Source organism: Gouania willdenowi, chromosome 15 (genome assembly GCF_900634775.1).
Source record: "Gouania willdenowi chromosome 15, fGouWil2.1, whole genome shotgun sequence".
Classification (NCBI taxonomy): Eukaryota; Metazoa; Chordata; class Actinopteri; order Blenniiformes; family Gobiesocidae; genus Gouania; species Gouania willdenowi.
This window is the reverse complement of record NC_041058.1, coordinates 13415264-13439518: the sequence shown is the minus strand read 5'-3', so window position 1 is coordinate 13439518 and position 24255 is coordinate 13415264. Positions and strand designations below refer to the sequence as shown.

At 38.6% G+C, this 24255-nt stretch overlaps 3 protein-coding genes across 10 annotated transcripts in view; 2 read left to right on the top strand and 1 right to left on the bottom strand.

Moving 5' to 3' along the window:
• zmiz1a (zinc finger, MIZ-type containing 1a) overlaps positions 1-16340 on the top strand; it is a 128880-nt gene extending 112540 nt beyond the window's left edge. For 4 of the 8 annotated variants that reach the window (XM_028469396.1, XM_028469399.1, XM_028469402.1 and 1 more), the window contains 18 exons: positions 1236-1371; positions 2850-2970; positions 3073-3293; positions 3377-3557; positions 4032-4313; positions 4751-4930; positions 5037-5105; positions 5211-5376; positions 5472-5613; positions 6926-7136; positions 7259-7364; positions 7477-7637; positions 7728-7795; positions 8710-8778; positions 8861-9120; positions 10505-10710; positions 12315-12581; positions 13521-16340. In XM_028469396.1, the coding sequence (XP_028325197.1) occupies positions 1236-1371; positions 2850-2970; positions 3073-3293; positions 3377-3557; positions 4032-4313; positions 4751-4930; positions 5037-5105; positions 5211-5376; positions 5472-5613; positions 6926-7136; positions 7259-7364; positions 7477-7637; positions 7728-7795; positions 8710-8778; positions 8861-9120; positions 10505-10710; positions 12315-12581; positions 13521-13628 (2954 nt within the window). In that variant the 3' untranslated portion in view covers positions 13629-16340. The remainder of the gene's footprint in view (positions 1-1235; positions 1372-2849; positions 2971-3072; positions 3294-3376; positions 3558-4031; positions 4314-4750; positions 4931-5036; positions 5106-5210; positions 5377-5471; positions 5614-6925; positions 7137-7258; positions 7365-7476; positions 7638-7727; positions 7796-8709; positions 8779-8860; positions 9121-10504; positions 10711-12314; positions 12582-13520) is intronic. The other 4 variants (XM_028469400.1, XM_028469398.1, XM_028469397.1 and 1 more) reach the window with 3 other exon arrangements.
• zcchc24 (zinc finger, CCHC domain containing 24) overlaps positions 12682-24255 on the bottom strand; it is a 46065-nt gene continuing 34491 nt past the window's right edge. The window contains exons 5-6 of the transcript XR_003675679.1: positions 15348-15355; positions 12682-12692 (exon numbers count right to left, since the gene is read on the bottom strand). The gene's annotated coding sequence lies outside the window, so the exon portion shown is untranslated. The remainder of the gene's footprint in view (positions 12693-15347; positions 15356-24255) is intronic.
• On the top strand, positions 18094-22066 carry ppifa (peptidylprolyl isomerase Fa). The gene is made up of 6 exons (XM_028469407.1): positions 18094-18301; positions 18377-18407; positions 18495-18583; positions 20004-20100; positions 21572-21647; positions 21756-22066. Exons 1-6 carry the CDS (start codon positions 18158-18160, stop codon positions 21889-21891), a joined length of 573 nt encoding a protein of 190 aa, XP_028325208.1. The 5' UTR covers positions 18094-18157; the 3' UTR covers positions 21892-22066.

Below are 24255 nucleotides of genomic sequence, written 5' to 3'. Positions count from 1 at the left end.
CTAAATGATTTAATAAAGTGCCGAGTACATAACCTCCCATTTTTTTGAAACTCTTGGTTGTCAACACTCATTCTGTGGAGGCAAAAGGCTAGAAAAACAAATATTGATTTAAAAAAAAAAGACAGGTTGATTGGCATTTGGTGGGGGAAACAAAATCAAATTAGATTCAAACAAGATTAAAAATATCCAGAGGAAAATCAAATCATATACTTCTTCTACTGTTCGTCTTTTGTTGCCGTGAACGTTTGACTTTGTCGGTTAGCAGCTTCATATGAGGGGGAAGAAAAGTCTTTTTTTTTGTGCGTGTTTGATTTGTTTTTTTTTTTGTTTTTTTTTTAAAGCTCCAAATAGATTTCAGGATATATTTCACACAGTGGGTGGGTTTGATGTGATGCAACTGTTTCAGTCTGAAAAGGAAAAAATGTGTCAGATGTTCATACTAGAGTGCCCACTAGTGGCTGTTTATCAAAGGTGTCGCTCATGTCGGTTCAAGTGCCACAAAACATTTATTATTGAATTTGTATCATATTAAATATTGTTTTTTTTCTTCTTTAGATAAGTTGTTCGATCTCATTGTTCTTTTGTTAATAGCTACTGTTTTTGTGATAACGAAAGAATTGTATATATTTTTTTAACTTTTGAGTATGAAGATAAAAGATACTCAGGTTTTCCATCTAATTTGTATAACTATGGTAAATTTTAATTTTTATGTTGTATGTGGGTATGTGCATATTGATGTACAAAACTATGCACACTTACAATTCATTTAATTATATATATTTATTTTTTTTATATTAACCTACATGGAAAAGAGGGTGATTTGATATTTATTCTCTGTTTTCCAGGTTTATTGTATTTTATTAATTTATTTTATTTCTCTCTGAGTTTTGTTTTAAGAAATAGGACTCATTTATTTATTTTACTATTTACTTGTTCAATCAAAAATACTAAAAATAAAGAATTGAAAGAGAAAAAAAAGATATGATGTTCGGCCTTAGGTTTATTGTAGCATTAATAAATAAAACTCGGCACTAAATACAGACATCTGCTTTGCTGTGAATGAATGAATGAAACTCATTTCATTGCAGTGTTCTTAGTCTTAATGTATTCTGTATAATCATGTGCAAACAAAACCATTACCATTCACGTGAAAGGCAAACTTGGTGTGTGCACACTTTGCTAAGTGTGTGTGTGTGTGTGTGGGGCTTAACACACGCGTGTGTGTGTCGTTGCAGCTCTGCTGTCGTCGTGGTGCGAGGAGCTGGGTCGTCTCCTCCTGCTGCGTCACCAGAAGAACCGGCAGAACGAACCGCAGGGAAAAGTCCCCATGCAGCCCAGCATGAACAGCATGAAGCCCGGCCTCACACACAAGTCAGTGGGAAACCTCCAAAACATTGTTGTTAGCATGCAGCGCTGTTTATTCACTCAGCTAGATCCAAGAAACTTTAAGTAGTTTGAAGGAGACGCAACATTGTAACTTTGAAATGTACTTTCAGATGATGTGTCATCAGTCCTACTATAATTATAATAGTGAAATTGATCATTAATTACAATTATGGCATAAATATAATTGTAACTGTAATTGGAAAAACCCTGTTACTGTTGTAACCATAACTGAATTGTAATTGATTTCTAATAATTCACTTAAATTCTACAAAAACTGTATTTACAATTTAATTAAACACAAACATGAGGAATCATTTTACAGTTCTATGTCTTACAAATACATTTTCCCACTACCTGTCAGTTATCTTTAGGAACAATTTACCACTTAAATTAAAAAAATTAAATCTAGGAGTATACTGTTAGAAAAAAGGCTCAGACGCCCACACCAAAAATATTAATACCAATATGTTCATGGATAAGGAAGCCTAACAAGGTAACCAAGAGATGAAAAACAAATTGCATGATTCATAATATTCTTGGTGTATTTTACAGCTGATTAAAGACATTAGTCAAAACTGAAGCATTATCATAAGTGATGCTAAAAGAAAGCTAACACAAGAGGAAGGCTAGGTTTTATGACGTTATTTATTAAAGGCTCAGTAATTGTGATTATTTGTTGTTGAACTTTGATAAATGAGAATGTAATTGTAATTGACTTATAGGAGAAAATAATAATTATAATTTTTAGGGGTTTTACGAGACGAGACACGATATTGGGTTCACAAGAACGTGACGAGACGAGATTTTAAGAAAACTACAAAGACTAAATATATGACTTTTATTTAACTGAGTTGCACATGCATTTTGAAATGTTTTATTATAACTCTTTACATGCATGATGTAAGCATGAGCTTTTAATAAACTTCTTCCACAAATTGAAACTAAAACTACAATTGATAAGTTAAAATAAAATAATAATTTCCTTCTTTTTTTTTCCAAGTACAAACAATATTATGTGCAAAACCAAATCAAAGTTCTACTCTGTCATTACAGAGTGCAAATAGTGCAAACAGAGTGTGACCAAGTACTGTATGTCATTAACAACATGCTGCAGCTACACAGACATGTTCTTTAACTGTTAATAAACTTCTTCTTCTACAAATTAAAACTAGAACTAAAATGTACTTTTTCTCCTCTTCTTCTTTTCCTTCTCCTGCTTTAGGTTCTGGCAGGGTAGACGTAATAAAGGCACATTACTGCCCCTACAGGTCACAAATAGAAGTTTGTATAGCTCACAAAAACAAACAAAAATAATAATAATAATTTGCACAGCATAGTTTAGTCTCATAGTGAGAATTTAACTTGTTCATTAAAGTCATTGAACTGTGCGCGCAATTATCACGTATCTGACTGAAAAAAACTCAAGATGACATAAAGGGTTTGTGTTAATATTTGTTTTCCAGTGATAGTTCATTTCCTTATGATTCTGTGCCCTGGCAACAAAACACCAACCAGCCCCCAGGGTCCCTGTCCGTGGTTACCACAGTGTGGGGCGTGACCAACACGTCTCAGAGTCAGAGTCAGGTAGGATCCTGTGCTGCATTTCAACAGAGCTCCGTCTGCCTGATTTCCCAATGCTGACTCAGGTTCTCTCTCTCGTCCTGTGTAACGCTTGGGTAAATGCAGGTGCTGGGTAACCCAATGGCAAACAGCAACAACCCAATGAATCCTGGAGCTAATCCAATGGGATCCGGTATGTCTGCCAGTGGAGCTGGACTCAGCTCGTCCCAGTTCGCCGCTCAGCAGCAACAGTTCCCCAACAAAGGAGGTTCCAGCCAATCATATATGCAGCAGGGCATGTATGGCAGACCTGGTTATCCTGGTGGTCCAGGTGGATACAGTGGCAGGTGAGATTCTATTTAAGATTCAGGAAAAGCATTGACTTTAAATGATCACAGATGATGGAAACCTGCACTCCTCCTTGTTTTAGTTACTCTGCAGGCCCCAACTCCTCGGCCGGAGGTTTAGGGATGACCTCCCACACTCAGCCGGCCGCCGCCGCTGCAGCTGCTGCTGTGGCTGCCGCCGCTGCCACGGCAACGGCGACGGCGACGGCCACTGTAGCAGCCCTGCAAGAAACCCAGAATAAAGACATGAACCAGTACGGACAGGTACGAAACACACTCACATGCCAAATACCACGGTTTTTTAATATATGTACATCTTCAATTATTCATGTTCAATTACAACTCAATCACAATTACGGTGGCAGACATTTTTTATAATATCCTTTTTTTGTCAGAATGGCCCTGGATTTTTTCATTTTTTATTTTTTTAATGGTAAAATGATCCTCAAGCAAACTATCAGGTAGAGATGATAGGAAACATATTTTAATATTTGTGTGTAAGCCATAGAACTGTAACGGTTGCCCAGGTTTGTGTTTAATTAAATTGAAATTGACAGTTTTAAAGTCAATTACAGTTACAAAGTCAATTATCTGAAATCAATTACAATTCCAATATAATTACAGCAGCAACAGATTTTATTTTTGTCATATTTGTAATTAATGATCAATCATTGACCCCAACCCTGCCTAGTACAGACACACAGGAAACACACCTACAACATACCTTTGTGCTTCCAGATGTGTCCGTCCTTTCAAATGGGTCCTGCACCAGCCTACAACAACCAGTTTATGAATCAAGGAGGCCCGCGAGGGCCCCCTGGAGGTGTGAACCCTGCCAACATGGGCTCAGCAATGACCAACCCCAACATGAGCGGCCCTCCAATGGGCATGAGCCAGGCTCGCACCCCGGGCATGGCGCCTTTCGGGGCTCATGGCCAAAGGATTCCTCAGCAGGGCTATCCTGGGGGGCCACGGCCAGGGATGCCCATGCAGGGGATGAAGAGGCCGTACCCGGGGGAGGTGAGTGTCCAAGTCTGTATGTACTGTATATATATACACACACACACACAGACACATGTACTTTCTTTTATATACACCATTTAACAAAGAACACAAATATTTTTCTACTGCTTCACATAACTCTCTAAAATATATTGTGACATTTTCTTTTTGAAATTAGAATCAGAAAGGATTTTATTTGCCAGGTACAGTTTAGAACAGTACAAGGAATTTAACTCTGTAGTTGCAGCGTAAAGAACACACAACCACACACCATGGCTGCCATTTTCGGCGCCATCAAATAATTAATTAAATAGTGTGTCACTCATTTTTATTTCTTTATCAACATTATTCCACAAATTAACCCCTAAAACAGACAGACATCTTCATTTTACTTCTAATCTTGCTTATAATCACCATATAATAACATGTTTATGTTTTATATTCTCTTCTTCTAGGGGGGTTATGGAGGTCAGCAGTATGGACCAAACAGTCAGTTCCAACCCCAACAAGGACAATACCCCCCCTCTAACGCCTCCAGGCCCCTGCCCTCTCCTAACTACCCCACCCAGAGGATGCCAGTGCAGCAGGCTCAGAGCCAGTATCCTCCTGGAATGCCGATGGGCCAGTACTACAAGGTAAGGCCTCACTGATCCACATCCACCTACACAGAACTGGAACTGAAAAGAACATATAGAGGCCGTAAATACTTGCATGTACTCAGGTGTTATGTTTCCCTCACAGCAGGAGCCTTTCAATGGACAGAGCACCACCTTCTCAGGCGGTGGATACTCCTACGGGCAAGGCAGCGGGGTACGGTTTCACTCCACAGAACGATTTGCCAGATTTGCTTTTTTTGTTCCATCAGAAATGAGTTCAACAGCTGTGGTTCTAACTGCACTTTTCTGCTCTGTGCAGCCCCCCAGGGCAGGTAACTACCCTCACTCCCCCGTCCCTGGAAACCCCACACCCCCCATGACCCCAGGAAGCAGTATTCCTCCCTATCTATCGCCAAATCAGGACGTGAAGCCCCCGTTTCCTCCAGACATGAAACCAAATATGACAGCACTTCCGCCCCCTCCAAGTAAGCACCGTAGCAGACCTTTAACGTATCACTGTACAGTTACAGTTACTGTGTCATTGCCAGTGATGTAAAACAAGGGTTTCCATCTCACGCAGCCAATCCCAACGAGGAGCTGCGGCTGACGTTCCCAGTCAGGGACGGAGTCGTACTGGAACCTTTCCGGTTAGAACATAACCTGGCAGTGAGCAACCACGTCTTCCACCTTCGACCCTCCGTCCATCAGACCCTCATGTGGAGGTGAGTCTGCACCTTTTCTATTTATTTATTTATTTATTTGAGTGGGACAGTGTGTATTAATGTACAGCCAAAGTTGTAAACACACCGGATTTAGCTAAACGCTCATTTCAATGGTGCAGGGGGCAGAAGCAGATACAGAATATAAAAGGCTAAACATGCACAACTTCACAACAATATATTACAATACACAGTGACACAGTGTTGTGAAAAATACAAACACACCAGATATAATCAGAGAATACATGATACAATACAATCATCCTATTTAAATGCTCGATTAAAATGCCTTTACGTTTACATATGAAGCTTAGATAAAGATATAGTGTAGGCCTCATACAGATCAATAAATCAAAGATTATTTTCTCAAAAAAAGAACGCTCCATTTATTGACATTGTCGGAAAAGTATCATACATTGCATTCTGGGATGTGGAGTCCCATAGATGGATTCAAAAATGTATTCTTACTTCATTGTTACACTAATTTTTTTGTATTTGACCCCAAAAACTCTACTAAAATGACTTCCCAACACATTTTTGATGTTTCCACGGATTTAAAGTTTTGGAAAAACAACGGCAGATTTATTTTATTCGTCAAGCGAATCACTTTTTCTCCTTGTCTAGTGAAGAAAGTGAAGAAATCACAGGAAGAATGAAGTAGAAACACTTCTATCCATCTATACAAGACTCCACATCCCACAATGCAATGCCTAAAACTTTTCTGCCAATGTTAATAAGAGATTCTTTACAGCGGAGATCAAAACCAACTTTAGAACATCAATTTCAAAATTGTATGGATTTTTTCAAGCAATTGATCTCCGTTTTATTGATTTATTAGGCTTACAGTTTGTCTATTTGTGATAGAAAAATAATCCTCCCCAGCAGCTTTAATGTTTAAGTACTAATTGTGTGTTTGTTGTTTATGAACAGGTAATTGAGTTGAAATTGGTCACTGTTTAAGGCTGGGGTTCCCAACTTTTTTAGATCGTGACCCCATTTTAATGTCACACATTTCTGGCAAACCCAAAAACTCATGTAGATTGATTTATATGTGAAAAGTGAAAGATTGTGTGTAGTTTTAATTTGAAAAATAAATAAATAAATCTTAAAAATTAAGTTAAAAGTTAATCATTAATTATTTTTGTATCAATTACCAGACATTTCAGGCGATCCCATTTACATTCGAGGCGACCCCACATGGGGTCACAACCCCAATGTTGAAAACCCCTGATTTTAGGTTTTTTGTTTGAAGTAAAACTGACATTAAAGCATATTCACGTCCATTCTTCTGTCTTTCTCTCCATTGTGTTCACAGGTCTGACCTAGAGCTCCAGTTTAAATGCTACCACCACGAGGACAGACAAATGAACACCAACTGGCCGGCCTCCGTCCAGGTCAGCGTCAACGCCACGCCCCTCACCATCGAGAGGGGCGACAACAAAACCTCCCACAAACCTCTTCACCTGAAGCACGTGTGCCAACCGGGGAGAAACACCATCCAGATCACCGTCACCGCCTGCTGCTGCGTGAGTACACTCTCCACTGGGACGCTGACTTTTAATCACTGTCATTTGCACATTTATGGCTGAACTCACTGTTAGACATTAATCCAGTTTGGTTTTATGGGATTGTGTTGTTTTTTTTGCAGTCCCACCTGTTTGTTCTTCAGCTGGTCCACAGACCATCTGTGCGATCCGTCCTCCAGGGGCTCCTAAAGAAGAGACTCCTTCCTGCAGAACACTGCATCACCAAGAGTACGCCATCTTTATTATTACATTACTCAACTTTATATCAGTTGTCAAAGACCATCTGTCGTACTGCACATAAGGTGTTAAATTCCCTAATGGACCTTCTTCCTCTTTCCAGTTAAAAGGAACTTCAGTAGCGTAGCAGCGTCAACGGGCAACGCAACGCTCAACGGGGAGGACGGTGTGGAGCAGACGGCTATTAAAGTCTCACTAAAGTGTCCCATTACTTTCCGACGCATTCAGCTGCCTGCAAGAGGACACGACTGCAAACACGTGCAGGTTGGTGCACTTTGAAATAAAAGAAACACCACTATGTGGAGGATTCTTGCAGCAGCAGCAGCCGTACATTTCTCAATGTATTCTCCACAGTGCTTCGACCTGGAGTCGTACCTGCAGCTGAACTGTGAGAGGGGGACGTGGAGGTGTCCTGTGTGCAAGTATGTGGACATATTAGAGCAGGGGTGCCCAACCATTTTCAGCTCACGAGCTACTTCTACTGTATAATGAATACGTTGGCTGCTCTCCGGGATGAGCCTCCTCTGTTTGTTTAAAATGCTTTATTATACGAGAAAGGTTTTAACTGTAAATAATCTGATTTTAATATTGAAACTATTACAGTTATTAAGTATTGTAATAAAATACAATAATAATATTGAAACAGTAACACTTAAAAACTGAGTTAGATTGAAATGTATTTAAAAAATGTAAATACAATTGATTAAAATATTTTGTAAATAAAGTTTGTAAAACATACAGAGTAAAAATGTAGCATTTCCATTTCATCATGGCATAAGCAAAACTCTGTGAAAGTGTGATGGTCTGCAGTTTGTTTATCTCAGATTATCTGACAGTTCAAATCCACAGAAGCACCAAACACAGCTGCTCACTTAAAGAATCGAATCTTTGCACTAAATCAGAACACACAAGCGTGAGTTCTCTGAGAGGCTGATGTTCATACTACTGCGAAGTAAAATCAGGAAAACTCACGAAAAGCTGGGGGGGGTGAAATCCCAATAAAAACCACTTTTAGCGGTGCCAGTCAGTACCACACATAGCTTTTGAGTGTCTGTAGCCTACTTTGTTCTTTAGAAAAACTTCCATGGCTTCCACACACGTAGGTTGTCTGATGCTGCTGCTAATAAATGTAACTGTTCTACTTATAATTAAAGGTTGTAAATGAACAAATTAGTGCAGTAGCGCCCCCTCAACTCGAGGTCAGAAACTGAATTATTTGGTTTCATTTGTGACTGTGCCATTCTCCTTCATTTATGAAGTCTTGTGGGCACCACTGTATTAGAGACTTTAATAGAATGATTTAAAAAGTATTAAACATGCTTTCTCCCTTTGACAGTAAAACGGCGTTGTTAGAAGGTCTGGAGGTGGATCAGTACATGTGGGGAATCCTCAATGCCATCCAAAAGTAGGTTTTTTCCCCTCTTTTTTCTTGTTAAGAGCCTAGAAGTGTTGATAAGCTAAAAAAAATCCATGTTTTCTATCTTTAGTTCTGAGTTTGAGGAGGTGACGATTGACCCCACATGCAGCTGGCGACCCGTTCCCATCAAATCTGAGCTCCACATTAAGGAGGACCCAGACGCACCGCTGGCCAAACGCTTTAAGACCATGAGCCCGAGTCAGATGACGATGCCTAACGTCATGGAGATGATTGCTCAGCTGGGTCCCGGTCCGGGTCCAGGACCCAGCCCTTTCCTTCCGCACCCGGGTCACCACACGAGTGGGAACGGAGGAGAATACCCCGGTGCAGGTGATGGAAAACAAACACATAGTGCAGTTTAAAACATAATCGATCATGTCGACTACAAAAATTTGTTGACGCAGATTTTGTACCATTGACACGTCGTTTAATCTTGGAAATTCATGATAAAATCCAGCTCGCGGCCACTTCTTACTTTTTTTCTGCTGCAGTGCACCACATTGACTGCTAGGGGCAGTGTTGCACCTGTAACTTTGTGCAAGTGAAATGCGAAGAAAATGGCGGAAAGAGGAAAAAAACTGAAGAACCCTAATGCAACCTAAAGTTACTAAAGCTTTTTAAAGTTAGTTATTTACACGTCATTTGGTTTAGTAATGCCGATGACGTCAATTGTGTTTTTCGGCTGGGGTTGCTAGGAGACAATGTGACGAAGCTCTCCCGTGAATATCTAACTTGTACAATGATGTAGTGACCAACTGGTGCCATGTAGGTGGCAGCAGAGCACCTTTGAATGAGAGATCCCCCGTGATGGGCAGAGCTCAGAGCGAGAGGAAAGGAGTTTACGAGACAGAAAATGGCGCTACAAGAGTTGATGCTGAAGTTCCCACTTGACCAAAGCATGTGTGGAACTAAGTGAAAAAAACAGGGCAAGCGGAGACACTTGGCATGTCCGGGAGAAGGAGTAAGTTGCGTGTGTGGAGAATGACGGGGGGAGAGACTTGGAGGAAGGTCAAAATACAGTAAGCAAACTATTCAATTGTGACCTAGATAGCTAAATAATAACAATTTTGCCATCTAAAGCCCGGTCTCAGTGTTGTTTTTTAGTTTTATAGAAGGAAACCCATGTTGAGGTGTCCATAAAGCAAAAAAAAAAGATTGCTTCAAAGTCAGTGACAGGTTTTTTCAGCTTTTTGTCACAAACTGGCGATTTGTGTGAAACTTGCCTCTTTTCAACTGCTGATTACGGAAGGACGAAACACGCTAGAAACAAAAATAAAATTTCTGATGAAAGTAGAGAGTCTAATCTTCCAGAGATTGTCGTAGGACAAAATATTCTGTGGGTCTTGAAAGACCCAATGATATTTTATGTGTTAAATATAACAACTACACTACAAATACATGTTTTATGTAATTGTTTTAATTCCTCTGTTGTAAAACATGCTGTCCCAGAACAACAGGGACACGTTCACAGGTGGAAGGATTTAAGCAGGTGCGCTGAAAAAGCACTCCAAAATATGTGCTTCAAAACTAGACTAGTCATATAATCAAAAAAATAATGGATAGATAGTTGACTACAAAAATAATCATTAGTTGCGGCTCTAGTGCAGTTCTCTAACAGCTTGAAGATGACTTTAGTGCTGAAACAGTTTCTGTTTTTTTGGTCCCACAGCAGTGAGAAAAGCTGACAGAGTTTCTCCTGTTTTTACCTCCTCAGGAAACTCCTACCACAGCCAGGGGAGCTTTGACTTCCCTCATGGGAACCCTTCTGCTGGAGGAGGAGGAGGAGGGGGGGGAGGTCCTCCTATGAATGACTTCATGCATGGCCCACAGCTGTCCCACCCACCAGATGGAGCCGTTGGCCTCCTCCCACAGGACAAGCCCCTGAACCACGGCATGAGCGGTGCAGTAAGTGGATTAAAGGTGTGAGGAAAACTGTTTTTTGGAAAAGTGGATCTGTGTAAAACCCCAGAGAACATTCCAGCACTCGCAGAAACAGCCTATCAGCACTAAAACCCATTCTGATTCATTTGCCATACGGACACATTTCTCACAGAGAGGATGATCGTAACAGCGGTTTTGGTTGGTCGGGATCGTTTGTCTTTGCGTTGGAGGTGAAGCTATAAAAAGGTGTTTCTAAGCACCTGCTACAAAAACAGTTTAATCTTCTCACCGCTGCAGCGTCTGACAGGCTCAAGTTCAGCATCATGTAGCTACAGCGTTCTGTGGTTGGACTTCTTTAACCGTTGTGTGGAGCATAAAAATAAGTCCAGCTTTATTTTTGCAGGTTTGCTTTAATCCCAAACTGTAGAATTGACACTTTAATTCTGTTATTACATCAAAACGTACCGATCTCCAGTCAAACATGGCATGGTTAAAAAAAACTAATAAACTGTGGCCAGGAATTAGCTACAGCGTGCGAACAGAATGCTTCTTCATGGCCATGAAATAGTGATTAATAATAGCTGAAGTATATAAGCTATGTAGGGATTGTGTCATTCATTTATTTTTCACATGATAATTTTTATGCACATAAATACAACAAAACAGTGTGACTTAAAGCCACACCCCTAAAATCAATACATTATAGAACTCAGGCTTCACCTCTGGTAAGATGGTTGGCAGTCACATTAATAAAGACCCAGGTTATAAATATATATCACTCTGGACAACATTTACAGTAATTTGTTGAAACAAATTAAAGTGTTTCTTTATTTTTTTTATTATCAAACATATTCTACACATGTTCATTGTTTGTTTAATCACATTATACAGATTATAAATTGTAAAATCCAACATGCCAAAACGCATAGCAGCATCCAGAGTCCACGTAGCACTGAAAAGTCCAGTGTTATGCATGTGTGTACAAAGAGCTGCACACACACTCACATAATGACACCTTTGATGATTTTTCAAAATTAACAGAGCATTTGAAACCCTTTGACAACATGCTGCAGCACATAACTAGCCACGCTAACCACTGGGTATTTAATTATTGTATTAACATTATTAATCCCTCAGGCGCATGTTACTGTATACTTACTTCATGACCACAAATGCCATGAAGTCGTGATTCATGCACATGTCATAACTAATTTGTGGCCACAACTATTAAATAATAAAAAATAAAAAAAGTTTTTACCATGTCATGTTTGGGACTCCATAGAAAAGTCATGATTTAGATTTTTTTATGTAAAATTTAGGTTTTCTTTACATAATTCTGCTTTGCTGAATATGTTTTATGTCCTTTTTTTAATGGACACACTCATTTGAAGCTGAACGTGGTGCTGTAGCTGTGCTTGTAGCTAGCGTGTGCGCTCAGTCATGCTCACATGCTCATGTCGCCGTGTGATGTCGCAGCTGTACATGTTTGCTGATCACAGTCTTCATTTCGAAGGCTTGTCTCATGTTATTCACGCTGGAAGTCATTTCACTCTCTCTCTCTTCCTTCTCTTTCCTTCCTTTCTTCCCTCTCTCTCTCTCTCTCTCTCTGCCTCTCTCGCTGCGTTTGCCTCTCGCTCCTGCAGATGTCCCATTCCGATCAGTCCCATAATTCCATGCAGCAGAGCTTGCATGCGTCTCCCCACCCCGGCAGCCAATCAGGCCCACCCTTACATCACAACAGCCAATCAGGGCAGCCGCTACATCATGGCAGTCAGTCGTCGCAGCCGTCTCGGCCGTCGCAGCCTCAGCATCCGCAGCATCCGCACGGCGATCTGAGCTTTAACGCGCCCTCAGAAGGTCAGATGTCTGCAGGAGGAGGAGGGCAGGACATGCCAGAACCTTCTCTGGATGTAAGTGTGTGTGTGTGTGTGTGTGCGTGTGCGTGTGTGTTCTGCTACAGCTGCGCTTGTCTCTGCTGAGCTCTGCTTCACTCCAAACACACACACACTTCACTCCTGACACTGGTTGACTGTGTAAAGCAGGGGTTCTCAACCTGGGAGAGGGTCACCAGACGCCCTCAAGAAAATATAAATATTGTTTTTTACTAATTTAAGCTAATTTTTGCTTGTTTTTTTTTTTTACCATTGTTCTGCAACCACACCAAACTTGCCAAATGTTTACTATTTTCATAATTTGTGCTCCTTTTAATGCATTTTTACAACATTACTCCCATTTATGTCACTTCTCCCTCAAATTGTTTTCACTTTTAAGACATTTTCGGCAATTATAAACTTTTTCCACCACTTTTCCTACCTAATGTCACATATGTTGATCCACTAATGTCACTTTTAACCTCTTTTCATGCATATTTTTGCCAGTTTAACCACATTCACGATTTGTCATGCTCTTTATTTGCCAGTTTAAACTAATTGTCCCCATTTCTGCCCCTTTAAGCCGATATTGACACTTTGAACCCTTTTTTGCCACATTTTCTCACCGTTTTTGGCCACTCTAATTTGCAACTTTTAACCAAAATCTGTGGTTTTTTTCCACCAGTTTTTGTTTAACACATTTCATTTCTGATTAAAACAAGGATTTACATCTTTAAAATGACTATATACTATGGCCAAAATAATAATAAACGTCCCCTGGATGACAGTGGATATTATTCAGATAAATAAATAAAAGTGGTTATCACAGATTCATCGAACAGTGGACCATCATTTTACAGGTACAGTGGGGGTCCCCAGTCTCTGGCACCTTTATTTTGGGGGTTGTGGGCTGAAAAGGTTGAGAACCACTGGCATAGAGCACTGTGTAGCTTTCTGACCTCTGTCTGTTCTCCACAGCTGCTTCCAGACCTGGCGAACCCCGAGGAGTTACTCTCATACCTGGACCCTCCGGACCTCCCCACCAACAGCAACGATGACCTCCTCTCCCTTTTTGAGAACAACTAAACCCCCACCTCACATGCACTTGGCCTCCCTGCGCACCGACGGGAACAGTTTCTCAGCAGTGACTGTTTTGGGAATGCCGATCATATTCACACTCCTTTACTTCTTCTTCTTCTTCTTCTTCTTTGTACCAACCACCTCCCGACTCCAAGAGCATCATTTACAGCCATGTTGGTGAACACTACAGTGACATCATCAAAACACACACATACACACACAACATCATTGACACTTCAATGGAAAACTGTGCAGCTATATTCATAAACAACACAAGAGACACATTTTTATTTGTGTGAGTCGGAGAGAAAAAGTGTTGTACAAGAATGTTTTTACTCTTTCTGAAAATTTGTTCTTCCAAAAAACTGAGGCGCGCTGTGACCCCCACCTCCCCACCCACCCCCCACCCCCCACCCCCCAACCAACCACCATCAGTCAGAGATGACCGAGGAGCTAAAGTTTGTTGGTGTCTACAGAGCAGTGTTAATTTTGTTGACTAAAATGTTTTGATTACGTTTAGTTGTCATAAAGTGACAATAACGAGACTTTGACTGAATAACAAAATACATGTGAATGAAAACTATATTAAAACATTAATATTCAGCATCAACTAGGAATAACTAAACTCTAAGATATCCAATCATGTGATTACACATTCATCACATCAAATCTGTCTGTGTGTATTTACAAACATTAATATCATCCTATATCATATAAAAGGTTCATAAATACCAAATCTTAAAAAAAAAAAAAAATTGCATAAACTATATCTAAAATCTAAAATCTTAATGTCATGTTTGACCAAAACTAGAATATGTAACTAAATTAGTCCTGATGACTACATTTTTTTTTTACAAGGTTTATTTATGATTTTTTTTTTTTTTTTTTAACAATACAATCTTTAGAATATTCAGTTCTCATTGTTGAAATTAGAATTCATGACTAAATTTTGACTAAAAGTAAGTAGCATTTCAGTCAAAACACTATGAGTAAAACTATTTCAAATTTTGCTGGCAAAATTAACACTGTTGTGTGCGTGTGTGTGTGTGTGTGCGTGTGTAAACGTGTGTTGTCCTCTGTCGAGCACTCGTGATAGACGTGGTCTGATGCTATTCTCCGCCACCTTTCGTGTTCGTGATGTTTGTGTGTTTTTTTTTTTCACCGTCCCCTTTTTTTTAATTTATTATTTCATCTCAACAGTTTCGCAGAAGCTTCGGTCTGGATATTATTCTCACAACTTCTGAAATCCCAAAGTGTGCGTGTGACGGTGTGTGTGTGTGTGTGTGTGTGTCGACGCTCCTGTTACTGTTGAGTCCATGTGTCGTCCTGCATGATCCAACAGTGCTTGCAGAGCGGTTGTAAATATCCTTCTGTGAATATGTGGTGACTGTACAGTACTGAACCGTATACTATCACTGGCAACTACATGGTACTGTGTGTCTGTCTCGTGCTACACACACACACACACACACACACACATCCGTCCGTGATCCCTGTCAACACAGTCCAACACAGTATCTGTATTGTGTACAGCATTTCCCACACCTGTGACAAATCTAACCTTTCCATGTCTTTGATAGGAGTCTGATTTTGTTTTGTTGTTGTTGTTTTTGTTTTTTTGTGGATATAAATCGGTCAGCTTTAAACGAGGTGCTTCTAAGAGATTGTCAATGCAGCTTCGAGGTCCCCATTTTCTCCAAAATGTATTTAATAATAACATGGGACCAAGTGACCTCATCCCCTTTATTTGAGAATGTGCAAAAACATGGATTGTTTCAAAGCCTAAAAAAAAAAGTTTGCTTTTTTTTTGTTTTTATTACAACGCCGTGAAGAATTTGTGTGTTTCCATCCGCGTTTATATTTCAAATTGTAAGTTATTCTATTTGTTTGGTTTTCTTAATGCAAAGTTATTGTTTCACATACTTTTTATGCAGTAACCACCCTTTTTGTTTGAGTTTGTCTAAACTTCTTGTAAAAAAAAAAAACCAAATTGGGATTTTTACTCAATTTCCAAATTTGATCAAATGCATTTGACTCAGCTGGAAAATTCTACAATGTCTGTGATTGTTTGTTTGTATAAGACAATGCACTGCCGCACTGGGAGAAGTCCCCACACAGTGTGTAAATAAGAGTGTAAAACCTTTCACAAGGATGAGGACAGTTGGTTCTGTTTGACGAGGAATGCGGTTGATAATGTAAAAATGAAATGAAATTAGGGGCGGAGCCACCCGCCGTTGTTGCTTTAACGAGGATGCAGGGGGTGGGCAGGGCTGGGGATGTAAGGGATTTTTTTTTTTTTTTTTTTTTTTGTACATAGTGTAAATGAGAGATAGAGACACATTAACAGAAATGTATTCATTTTCTCCAGTGGGAGTGTGCATAGTGTATTTAGAATTTGTAAAGCTTGCATCCTCCTGTCAAAACATTGGATTTGGAAAAAAAAAACAACAAGTCTGTGTTTGATTGCGTCCGTGCAGAACTCTCTAATCATGCCTGTTCATTTATGTAAAATACTTTATGTTCCCCCTGCATTCAGGGGCTCAGAAAAAGAAAAAGGAAAGACACTTTTCTTTTGTGTAATATTGAACCTCTGTGTGTTTGCTTTTACCTGTGTACTTTATGAAGGTGCTACAAAAATGACAACCTTTTAAGGTATAAATTGGGCCTTGGAAACTCTGAGCCACGAGAGGCTCCATTAAAGTTTATAAAAAATGAAAATCAAAAAAAGTTTTTTGTCAAATTCATGATTTTTATGCAATTTGACAAAAAAAAAAAGAAGAGAGAGAACATGCTATAAAAGGTACAATCTGAAGTGACTGGCACACGTGGCAGATGTCTATTTGGGTTTTGTACATTCTATGTACAATCATTTCATATTCTAAACTGGTCAGAAGATCATTGTGATTTTTAGTCTTGCAAATCTGTATGTAGTTAGATGACGTGACATCCTAATATTTATCTAATAAATATGTATTCAGATGAAACACAATCAATAGCTTTGGTTTCTCTAATATTCTTTCAAACACTCCAATAATGTGTACATCACTTTAAAAACACTGTGGCTACTACAACTCAATAATATTCATATTAGAGCCTGGCTGAGGTGGAATCTTCTAGGCCGATACGATATTACAGGTTTTTAAAAGCCGATAACAGTTATATCAGTTAATATATGAAATACGAACGTTAACATACACCGGATATAAATGTATAAATATAATATACCCAAAATATGACTCAAGACAAAGAAGTAAAGCACTACTAATTGAATTAAGGAACTTTAATGGGTGACACTGTAAACATGAGTAAAGCCACTGATAAATAAGAAAAGGCAAACTGTATTTCCATATATAATATAATGTAAAAAAATATTTCAAAAAATGAAGTTGTTCAAATTGCAAAAACTAAACATGGATCATTTAAAAGAAAAAAAACAGGCACAATGTGACAGTGTCAACACTGAGCTTGTGCATTTCTCCCATTGTTGACATTTTGTACTGCCGATTTAAAAGTAGCATTTTATAATGCAGAACGCACAGGATATCATTGCAGAAAAAAGGTATTTTATCAGTTACATATTGATTATTTGATTATGGCTAAAAAAAATGGCCAATTTATCAACCTGACTCTAATTAAAATACAGAATTCAAGATCTTTTAACCATTAATACATTTAATAAGGGTGCTATATCTTTTCCCCAAAGGTTTTACAGTTTAAGATTTAAGGTTTTTATTTGTCACACTCACGTACTCATACAGATGTGTAGTAAAATGTAAAGACTGCAACAACAACAAACACTAGGTCTGCAACACACGTGTGTATATATATATATATATATATATACAGCAAAGTAGAACACAATATAAGATAAAAAGGAGTTATTTGAATGCACAAGACATAAAAAAACAGAATCGTGCAAAGTGTCAGTGTGTAAAGTATGCAAAGTGAGCAGGAGCCAGTAAAAAAGCAATGTAAAATAATTTACAAAAAGGTTTATTGAATCTACGAAATATAAAAAAATGTACGCAGTGTCCACAGGTGTCAAGGTGTGCAGATTAATGTTTTTAACTGTGGAGAGGAGAGTTAAAAATCTGACATGAGGAAAGAAGCTCTTCCTGAGTAATAACATAATAAATAACATAATGGTTTGAACCACATTATTAATGCCTTCCACCTCATCCCTAACCTGCATCAAGCTTAAAGTGACACAATGGATCAATTCAGGGTTTTAGAAAACACACAATGTAGTTTAGAAATGTTGAGACAGAGCTCAGAAAGGAAATAGTTTTAGATTTTAATTCATTTTAATTTTTTTTATGAATAGTATCTATTTTTTTGTTGTTTTGTTTTTAGTATAGCTTGAGTCACATCAGCTGGTGGCGCTAATGTACCAAATGTTTGCCAACCGCCATAAAAACCCACAAAAGAAGAAGAAGACTTCCGGGTTTTCCGTTTTCCCACCACGTGGTGTCGCTGCTGCTGCAACGCAGCCTATTCCTCTCTGCGTGTGACGTCACAGGTGATGAATCTCGGACATGTTAAAGGTGAAGAAGCTCGTGAGGTTCAGCCCGCTCGGTGTTGCTGCCGCCCGGTTCTTCTCCTCTGGGTCTGCGGGGAAACTGCTGGTGTTTCTGGACATCGAGGCTGACGCTGAGCCTCTGGGCAGGATCATTGTTGAGGTTAGCTTAGCATTAGCATAGCATTAAAAACACTTAAAAAGCAGTGCATCTTCACCGGTTTGCTTTACTTTGCAGCTCAATGCAGAAGTTGTGCCAAAAACTGCAGGTGTGTTTTTTCCTCTTTTTTTTTTTTTTTTTCTAGAAACAATTCATACATAATAACGTAAAATATATATATGATTTGATTTCACAGAGAACTTCAGAGCTCTGTGCACAGGGGAGCATGGCTTTGGATTCAAAGGATCAGTTTTCCACAGAGTTATTCCTGAGTTCATGTGTCAGGTAATAATAATAATAATAATTCATTTTATTTAAAAGCGCCTTTCAGGCCATCCAAGGACACTTTACAATAAAAAAAAAAAATAGTGTAAGGTCGAAGATGTGGATCATTCATCCACTGCATGCACCCTAATCCTCATAACATGTAAACACTAAGGATGTCCCAATCCGATTATTGACATCAGATATCAGACTGATATCAGCAAAAAAATAAACAAGTATTGGATATTGGATAATATCTTCCTACATCTAAAATGTCCAATAATATATGTTGGCAGTGGCTATCAGAACGCATAAAGCCTCCTACAGGTGCATGCGCACTAATAGCGTAGTAAATATTTACACGTATACGTACAATATTTTACTACCTTAAATTTTCCTACTATGTTAAACCCTAATTTTAACCATAAACCTAAAAATTAAGGCCGTGGCTACAGGTACTTTAAACGTATTCGTAGACAGCCACTCTATGGATACGCAGCGCCCCTCATTGGCCAGTTTAGGTCACGTGATAGGTGCACCACGTGACTTAAAGCTCCATCGCTTGTATTTTAGCTCATATTTGTTTTATAGCTACCCTGCTAACCCTTTCATTTTAGCCCTAACGCTAACTCCTAACCCTAAAACGTTTATTTTTGTCGCAAATGTATTTTTAAAGGTGGAATTTTCTGTGTTAAATATGTTAAAATGAAGAAAATAATTTGTCAAATGTGGGTTTTGAACCCACAATAGCGAAACTCACATTAGCGGTGAGTACGGCGCCTTAGACCAATTGACTCTCTGGCACGGTGTAGACACAGGCACATTGCGCTTATGTAGAAAAGCTCCGGAGATGTATCTGTATGGGGGTTATGGCTATGTTTAACGTACCTACAGACACTTTAAAAAATTAAAAGAACGATTCTTACCTTTTTTTTCAAAAATGACTGACGCGCATGCGCAGTTTGTCAGATGCGCACGCCCATTGTCTATTGTGGGAAACTTTCGCAGTAGGTTTATTCTACACTACACCGGCAGTTTATTCGCACGCAGCACCCCTCATTAACCAGTTTAGGTCACGTGATACGTGCACCACGTGACTTAAAGTTAAAATCAGTTTTATTTAAGCTCATATTTATTTTTCCTCACCATGCTAAGCCTTTTTGTTTTAGCCATAACACAGGAAATAGTTTAAAATGTTTATTTTTTTCAAAGATGTATTCTTAAAGGTGGAATTTGGGGTTCGAACCCACGGCAGTGGAAGGTAGAATCCCTGAGTCAGGACCACTCGGCCATCCTGACACGGTGATAATACACAGGCACATTACGCTTATGTAGAAAAGGTCCGGCAACGTCATCTGTCGTACGGATAGACAGCCGCTATATAGATGTGTATTACATACTAGCAGACTCTTCTATAAATGTGATGTTGATCTTGTTGCAGGGAGGAGATTTTACCAAACACAACGGCACAGGAGGAAAGTCTATCTACGGGAAAACGTTTAAAGATGAAAACTTCAAGCTGAAACACACGGGCCCAGGTACAGCAGCACAATCATGGAATAAGGCACAGTATAGGTGGTATCTACGGTAGTAGGGATGTAAGGATATATCTTAAATCGATGGAAATAAGAGGGGATTAAAATGAATACAGCACAGTATGTGCTTCAATACTCTGCTTAAACAATAGGAGGTGATGATGTGACTGTTTTAGTGCTTGTTTGATTCAAGCTGTCGGTTCAGCCGCAGCGGGAGAAGAGCTTTATTGGGTCCAATAAAAGAAGACCTGTCCCAAACCCGAATGAAGCCGATGTCTCTTTAAGCCCTAAACCGTTTCAACCAGACGCTATTCACATCCCTGCGTGCGTGTCCGAGGCGAGTCAGCATCCATTTGTGTCTTTCTCGCGCTAATCGAAACACACCACCTCAGTTACCGTCCAAACCTGACCCGTAAGAGCAAGTGTGGCAGCATTTTGGCTTTCTGAAGTCAGAAATGGATTAAAGGTGGGAAGATAAAAGTAAGAACAATGACTGTGCAAGTATTGAAAGAACACACACACACACACGAACATAAGCTGCACTTTAGAAAAAGAACATCCCTCTATTACTGTACTTATGATTTGAGTTCATACGGTTTGTAAGACGTCGATGGGAAAAAAACAAATATTAGTTAAGAAATTCTGGACAATTTAAATAAAAGAACAAGAATCTGTATTTTGACTAACTTGTTTTCTTTCTCTAAAATATGATCTGTCAGTGGTTCCCACACTTTTTGTGCCCAAAGGACAAGTAAAAATCTGAAGGCGCCCCTATTGTGCAAAAATAGCCTTTATCACTCATATCATGTACAATATCTGTAAATGTGCATATTTATTTACTAATGCCAAATAAAATGTAACCGACAACTATATTACTCATAAAATATTCATTAACTTAATATTAAAAAAAAAAATCTATATATATATATAGGTATAAAGTTTGCCCCTGTATTATGACATGAGTTCATACAAAGTAGTTAATTATTTTTGTGTAGCTGTATATTGCAATAATTTATGGTTGTCACAAAATCCCATGACACACCCGTACATGCCTCACGGCACACCAGTGTTTGGGAACCACTGCTCTATGTATTCAAATTGAGAACAGTTAAGTGCTTCATTACTTTTTTTTTTTTTTTTTAAAAGGGTATTCGAATGGAATTGTTAATTGAGTTTATCCTTACACCTCTATTACAGTAACTAGTGTTAATAATTGCCTGTGCTCAGGTTTCTGCAGGCAGGGCGAACAGAACAGGGTAGAGTCCTAAAATAATGTATGAACTGGAAACATGTGTCCATCACAGAGAAGTTAAAGTGCATCAGCCCCAAAGACATTCAGTACGTTTAAACATTTTTAACATTTATTTTTCATTTTCTAATAGTTTTTATTGTACTTTGCTAATAGCGTTGCTCCTCCACTAGATGGCAGTGCTCCTGTTCACTTACTATTATCTTATTGTTCTTATTTCTACAGGAACTCTTTCAATGGCAAATTCAGGGCCGAACACCAACGGCTCTCAGTTCTTCATCTGCACAGCTAAAACTGAATGGTAAAGTCCTTTAAATCAAAAATAAACCAATGAAGTTATTTAAAGTGGAGCAGGTGTCAGCAGCACCTGAGCTTTTTACTTCTTCTTCTTCTTCTGTGCTTTTCTCAGGCTGGATGGGAAACATGTGGTGTTTGGGCAGGTGAAGGATGGCATGGACGTGGTCACGAAGATTGAGTCGTTTGGTTTACACGACGGAGGAGTGATCAAGAGAATAGTCGTAGTCGACTGTGGAGAGATGGACTAACAGAGGGACGCACGCGTACAGCAGCATTAGTTATGCAACAGCTGAATTTCACAAGAAGATGCACTTTTTGAATTTTTTACTGCTGATAAAAGTCAGTGTGAAATGTTTTGATTTTGTGTTTCAATGTTTATAAATTGTGCATTTTATAAATAAATAATATTTATATCTACATTCACTGTCTTGTGCCGCTGTGTTTTATTTTCCCGGAAATGATCCTGAAGCTTTTTTTAGAGCCAGACTCCAGCACGGGTGACTTCCTGTCCATCAGAGCAGGATGTGTCACATCCACCTACATCACTGTTTAAAAAAAAACAAAAAAAAAAGCTCTCATATACAGTTGGAACCAGAAGTTTTGTTTCTACCAACTATTGTGAGAAGCTTATGGAACGATAACCAAAATGTTTGACCCAAGCACAGATGTAAAGAGTACTAATAGTGATATATTCTACTCAAGTAGAAGTACTGTTACTTGATTTAAATGTTACCCAAGTAAAATTGCTAGTCATGCATAAAATATTCAAGTACAAATAAAAAGTAGAAAAATTAAATGGTACACGAAGTAAAAGTTACTCGGTTTGTTAAAATTTACAATGATTTTTAAATAAAATAAAACCAATGAATTCAATTCAAAATCTCAGGCTCTAAGTATAGCTATATTTATTAACTCTGAAGGTGAGAAAATAACCAGAATTCAATGCTGTTTTGGTGCCGTACATTACATTTAATCTGGTTGGTCGGCGATGATGTGATGCATTTGATTGTTGTCTGGTTATTTCATTTATTTTGTCATTTCACAATGTCCTTTGATCAAAAATTTAAAAATAAAAATGTATTCAGCTCTCCATAGTTTAATCCCAGAAGGTATAAAATCATTCTAAAAAGTCTTTTTAATGTGTTTTTTATAAGGTTTCCATATTTTGTTTATTGGTAAGACATTAAACACATTTTTTGTTATATACGTTTTCATTACAGGTACCCTTTAAGTACTAGTAAAGTTACTGATGTAGAAATATACTCAAACAAAGTACAAGTACCCACAAAAGCAACTCAAATTAATGAGAGCATTTGTAACCTATTACTTTCACTTCTGCCAAATATTAGTGAAATGTACGATATGTAAACTTCTGACTTTGAAGAAAGTCATAAAAAAGTATCTGAAAAAATCTCATTATTCTTGGATTTTGCAAATAGAAATAATATTGGGATCCTAATTGACCTAAAACAGGAAAAGTTTAGTCTGATTTCATGTCAGACTGAAAAAAAGAAGAAAAAAACCCATATGTGTCTTTAAACTTGTGGTTTCCAGTGTATGTGACAGATGATGGAGCTCCACTGGGTAACTGCTGTGTCTTTAGAAGTGAATGAGACTGGGTGCTGCTGCTGCTGCTGCTTATCGGGGCTAATACTTTATGAAAGTAAATAATGAGGCGAGATGAAAAAGCAGCTCTGGCCTGTAAATGAAACCATATGCTCGCTGACCTTCTACAGTTTGTTTAAATTCTCACATTACATTGTTGTTGCCATAGAGATGTTCAGGTCTGGCTGTGTGTGTGAGAGAGCTGGAGATGTTGTAACAAAGTTGATATAATTTGGGTTTCCGCCCTCAGCTGGAGTTTAATGGAATGCTTGTTCAAAATAATGCATGGAAATTTGGCTCTGAGACAGGGTCGATGTTCCCATTGTGTAACGGACTATAATGATGATAAAAGCTGCTCCTTTTTGCCCCATATGTCCACGTTAACGGCATAACACCCATGTTAGCCGGTGTTGTGAATTTGTATGTTATTGTTTTCTTGGACGCAACACGAGTTGTTGAAATCTGGAAATCTTTTGCTACAAACTTTTGTCTCTTCTGTGACCCAACCACCTCCAAGAATCCTTAAAGGTGCAGTCTGCAACTCTTATAAAAGTGACTTTTTGTCAGATTTACTAAAGCTGTCGCTATGTAAGGACAGCGTTACATGAAACTAGTATGCCTTTGGCAGATTAACAGAATGCACCGCGACCGAGCAAAAACAACCAATCAGAGCCAGGATTGTGTTTGATGGGCTGTCTGACAGCTGTTGCTCACAGGCCCCACCCCTTTCCTGGAGCTAGCTAATTACTGTACATAACTGCATCAAAAGATGTGACAAAAAAGCACTTACCCTCTTTATTTACCCCTTTTAACTAATGCATTTCTTTTAAACTTTTAGTTTTCTCCTTTTTTTCCTCTCTTTCGTATGTAGGTGATGTTTTTTTATTTTTGTTTTTTTGTTTCTTGACTTATTTAATTCATATATTACTTTAAAAAGAAAAATGCAGTGTGCTCTCAATGACAGTTGTCTGTTACAATACATTTTCTGTTCTCTTACTGCACACAAA

Bases quoted from the DNA above. Each gene is read 5' to 3' on its own strand.
- ppifa (XM_028469407.1), top strand. From the start codon at position 18,158: ATGTTAAAGGTGAAGAAGCTCGTGAGGTTCAGCCCGCTCGGTGTTGCT. The intron at 18,584-20,003 runs GTAATAATAATA...ATCTTGTTGCAG, and splicing joins TTCCTGAGTTCATGTGTCAG to GGAGGAGATTTTACCAAACA. The intron at 21,648-21,755 runs GTAAAGTCCTTT...TGCTTTTCTCAG, and splicing joins TGCACAGCTAAAACTGAATG to GCTGGATGGGAAACATGTGG.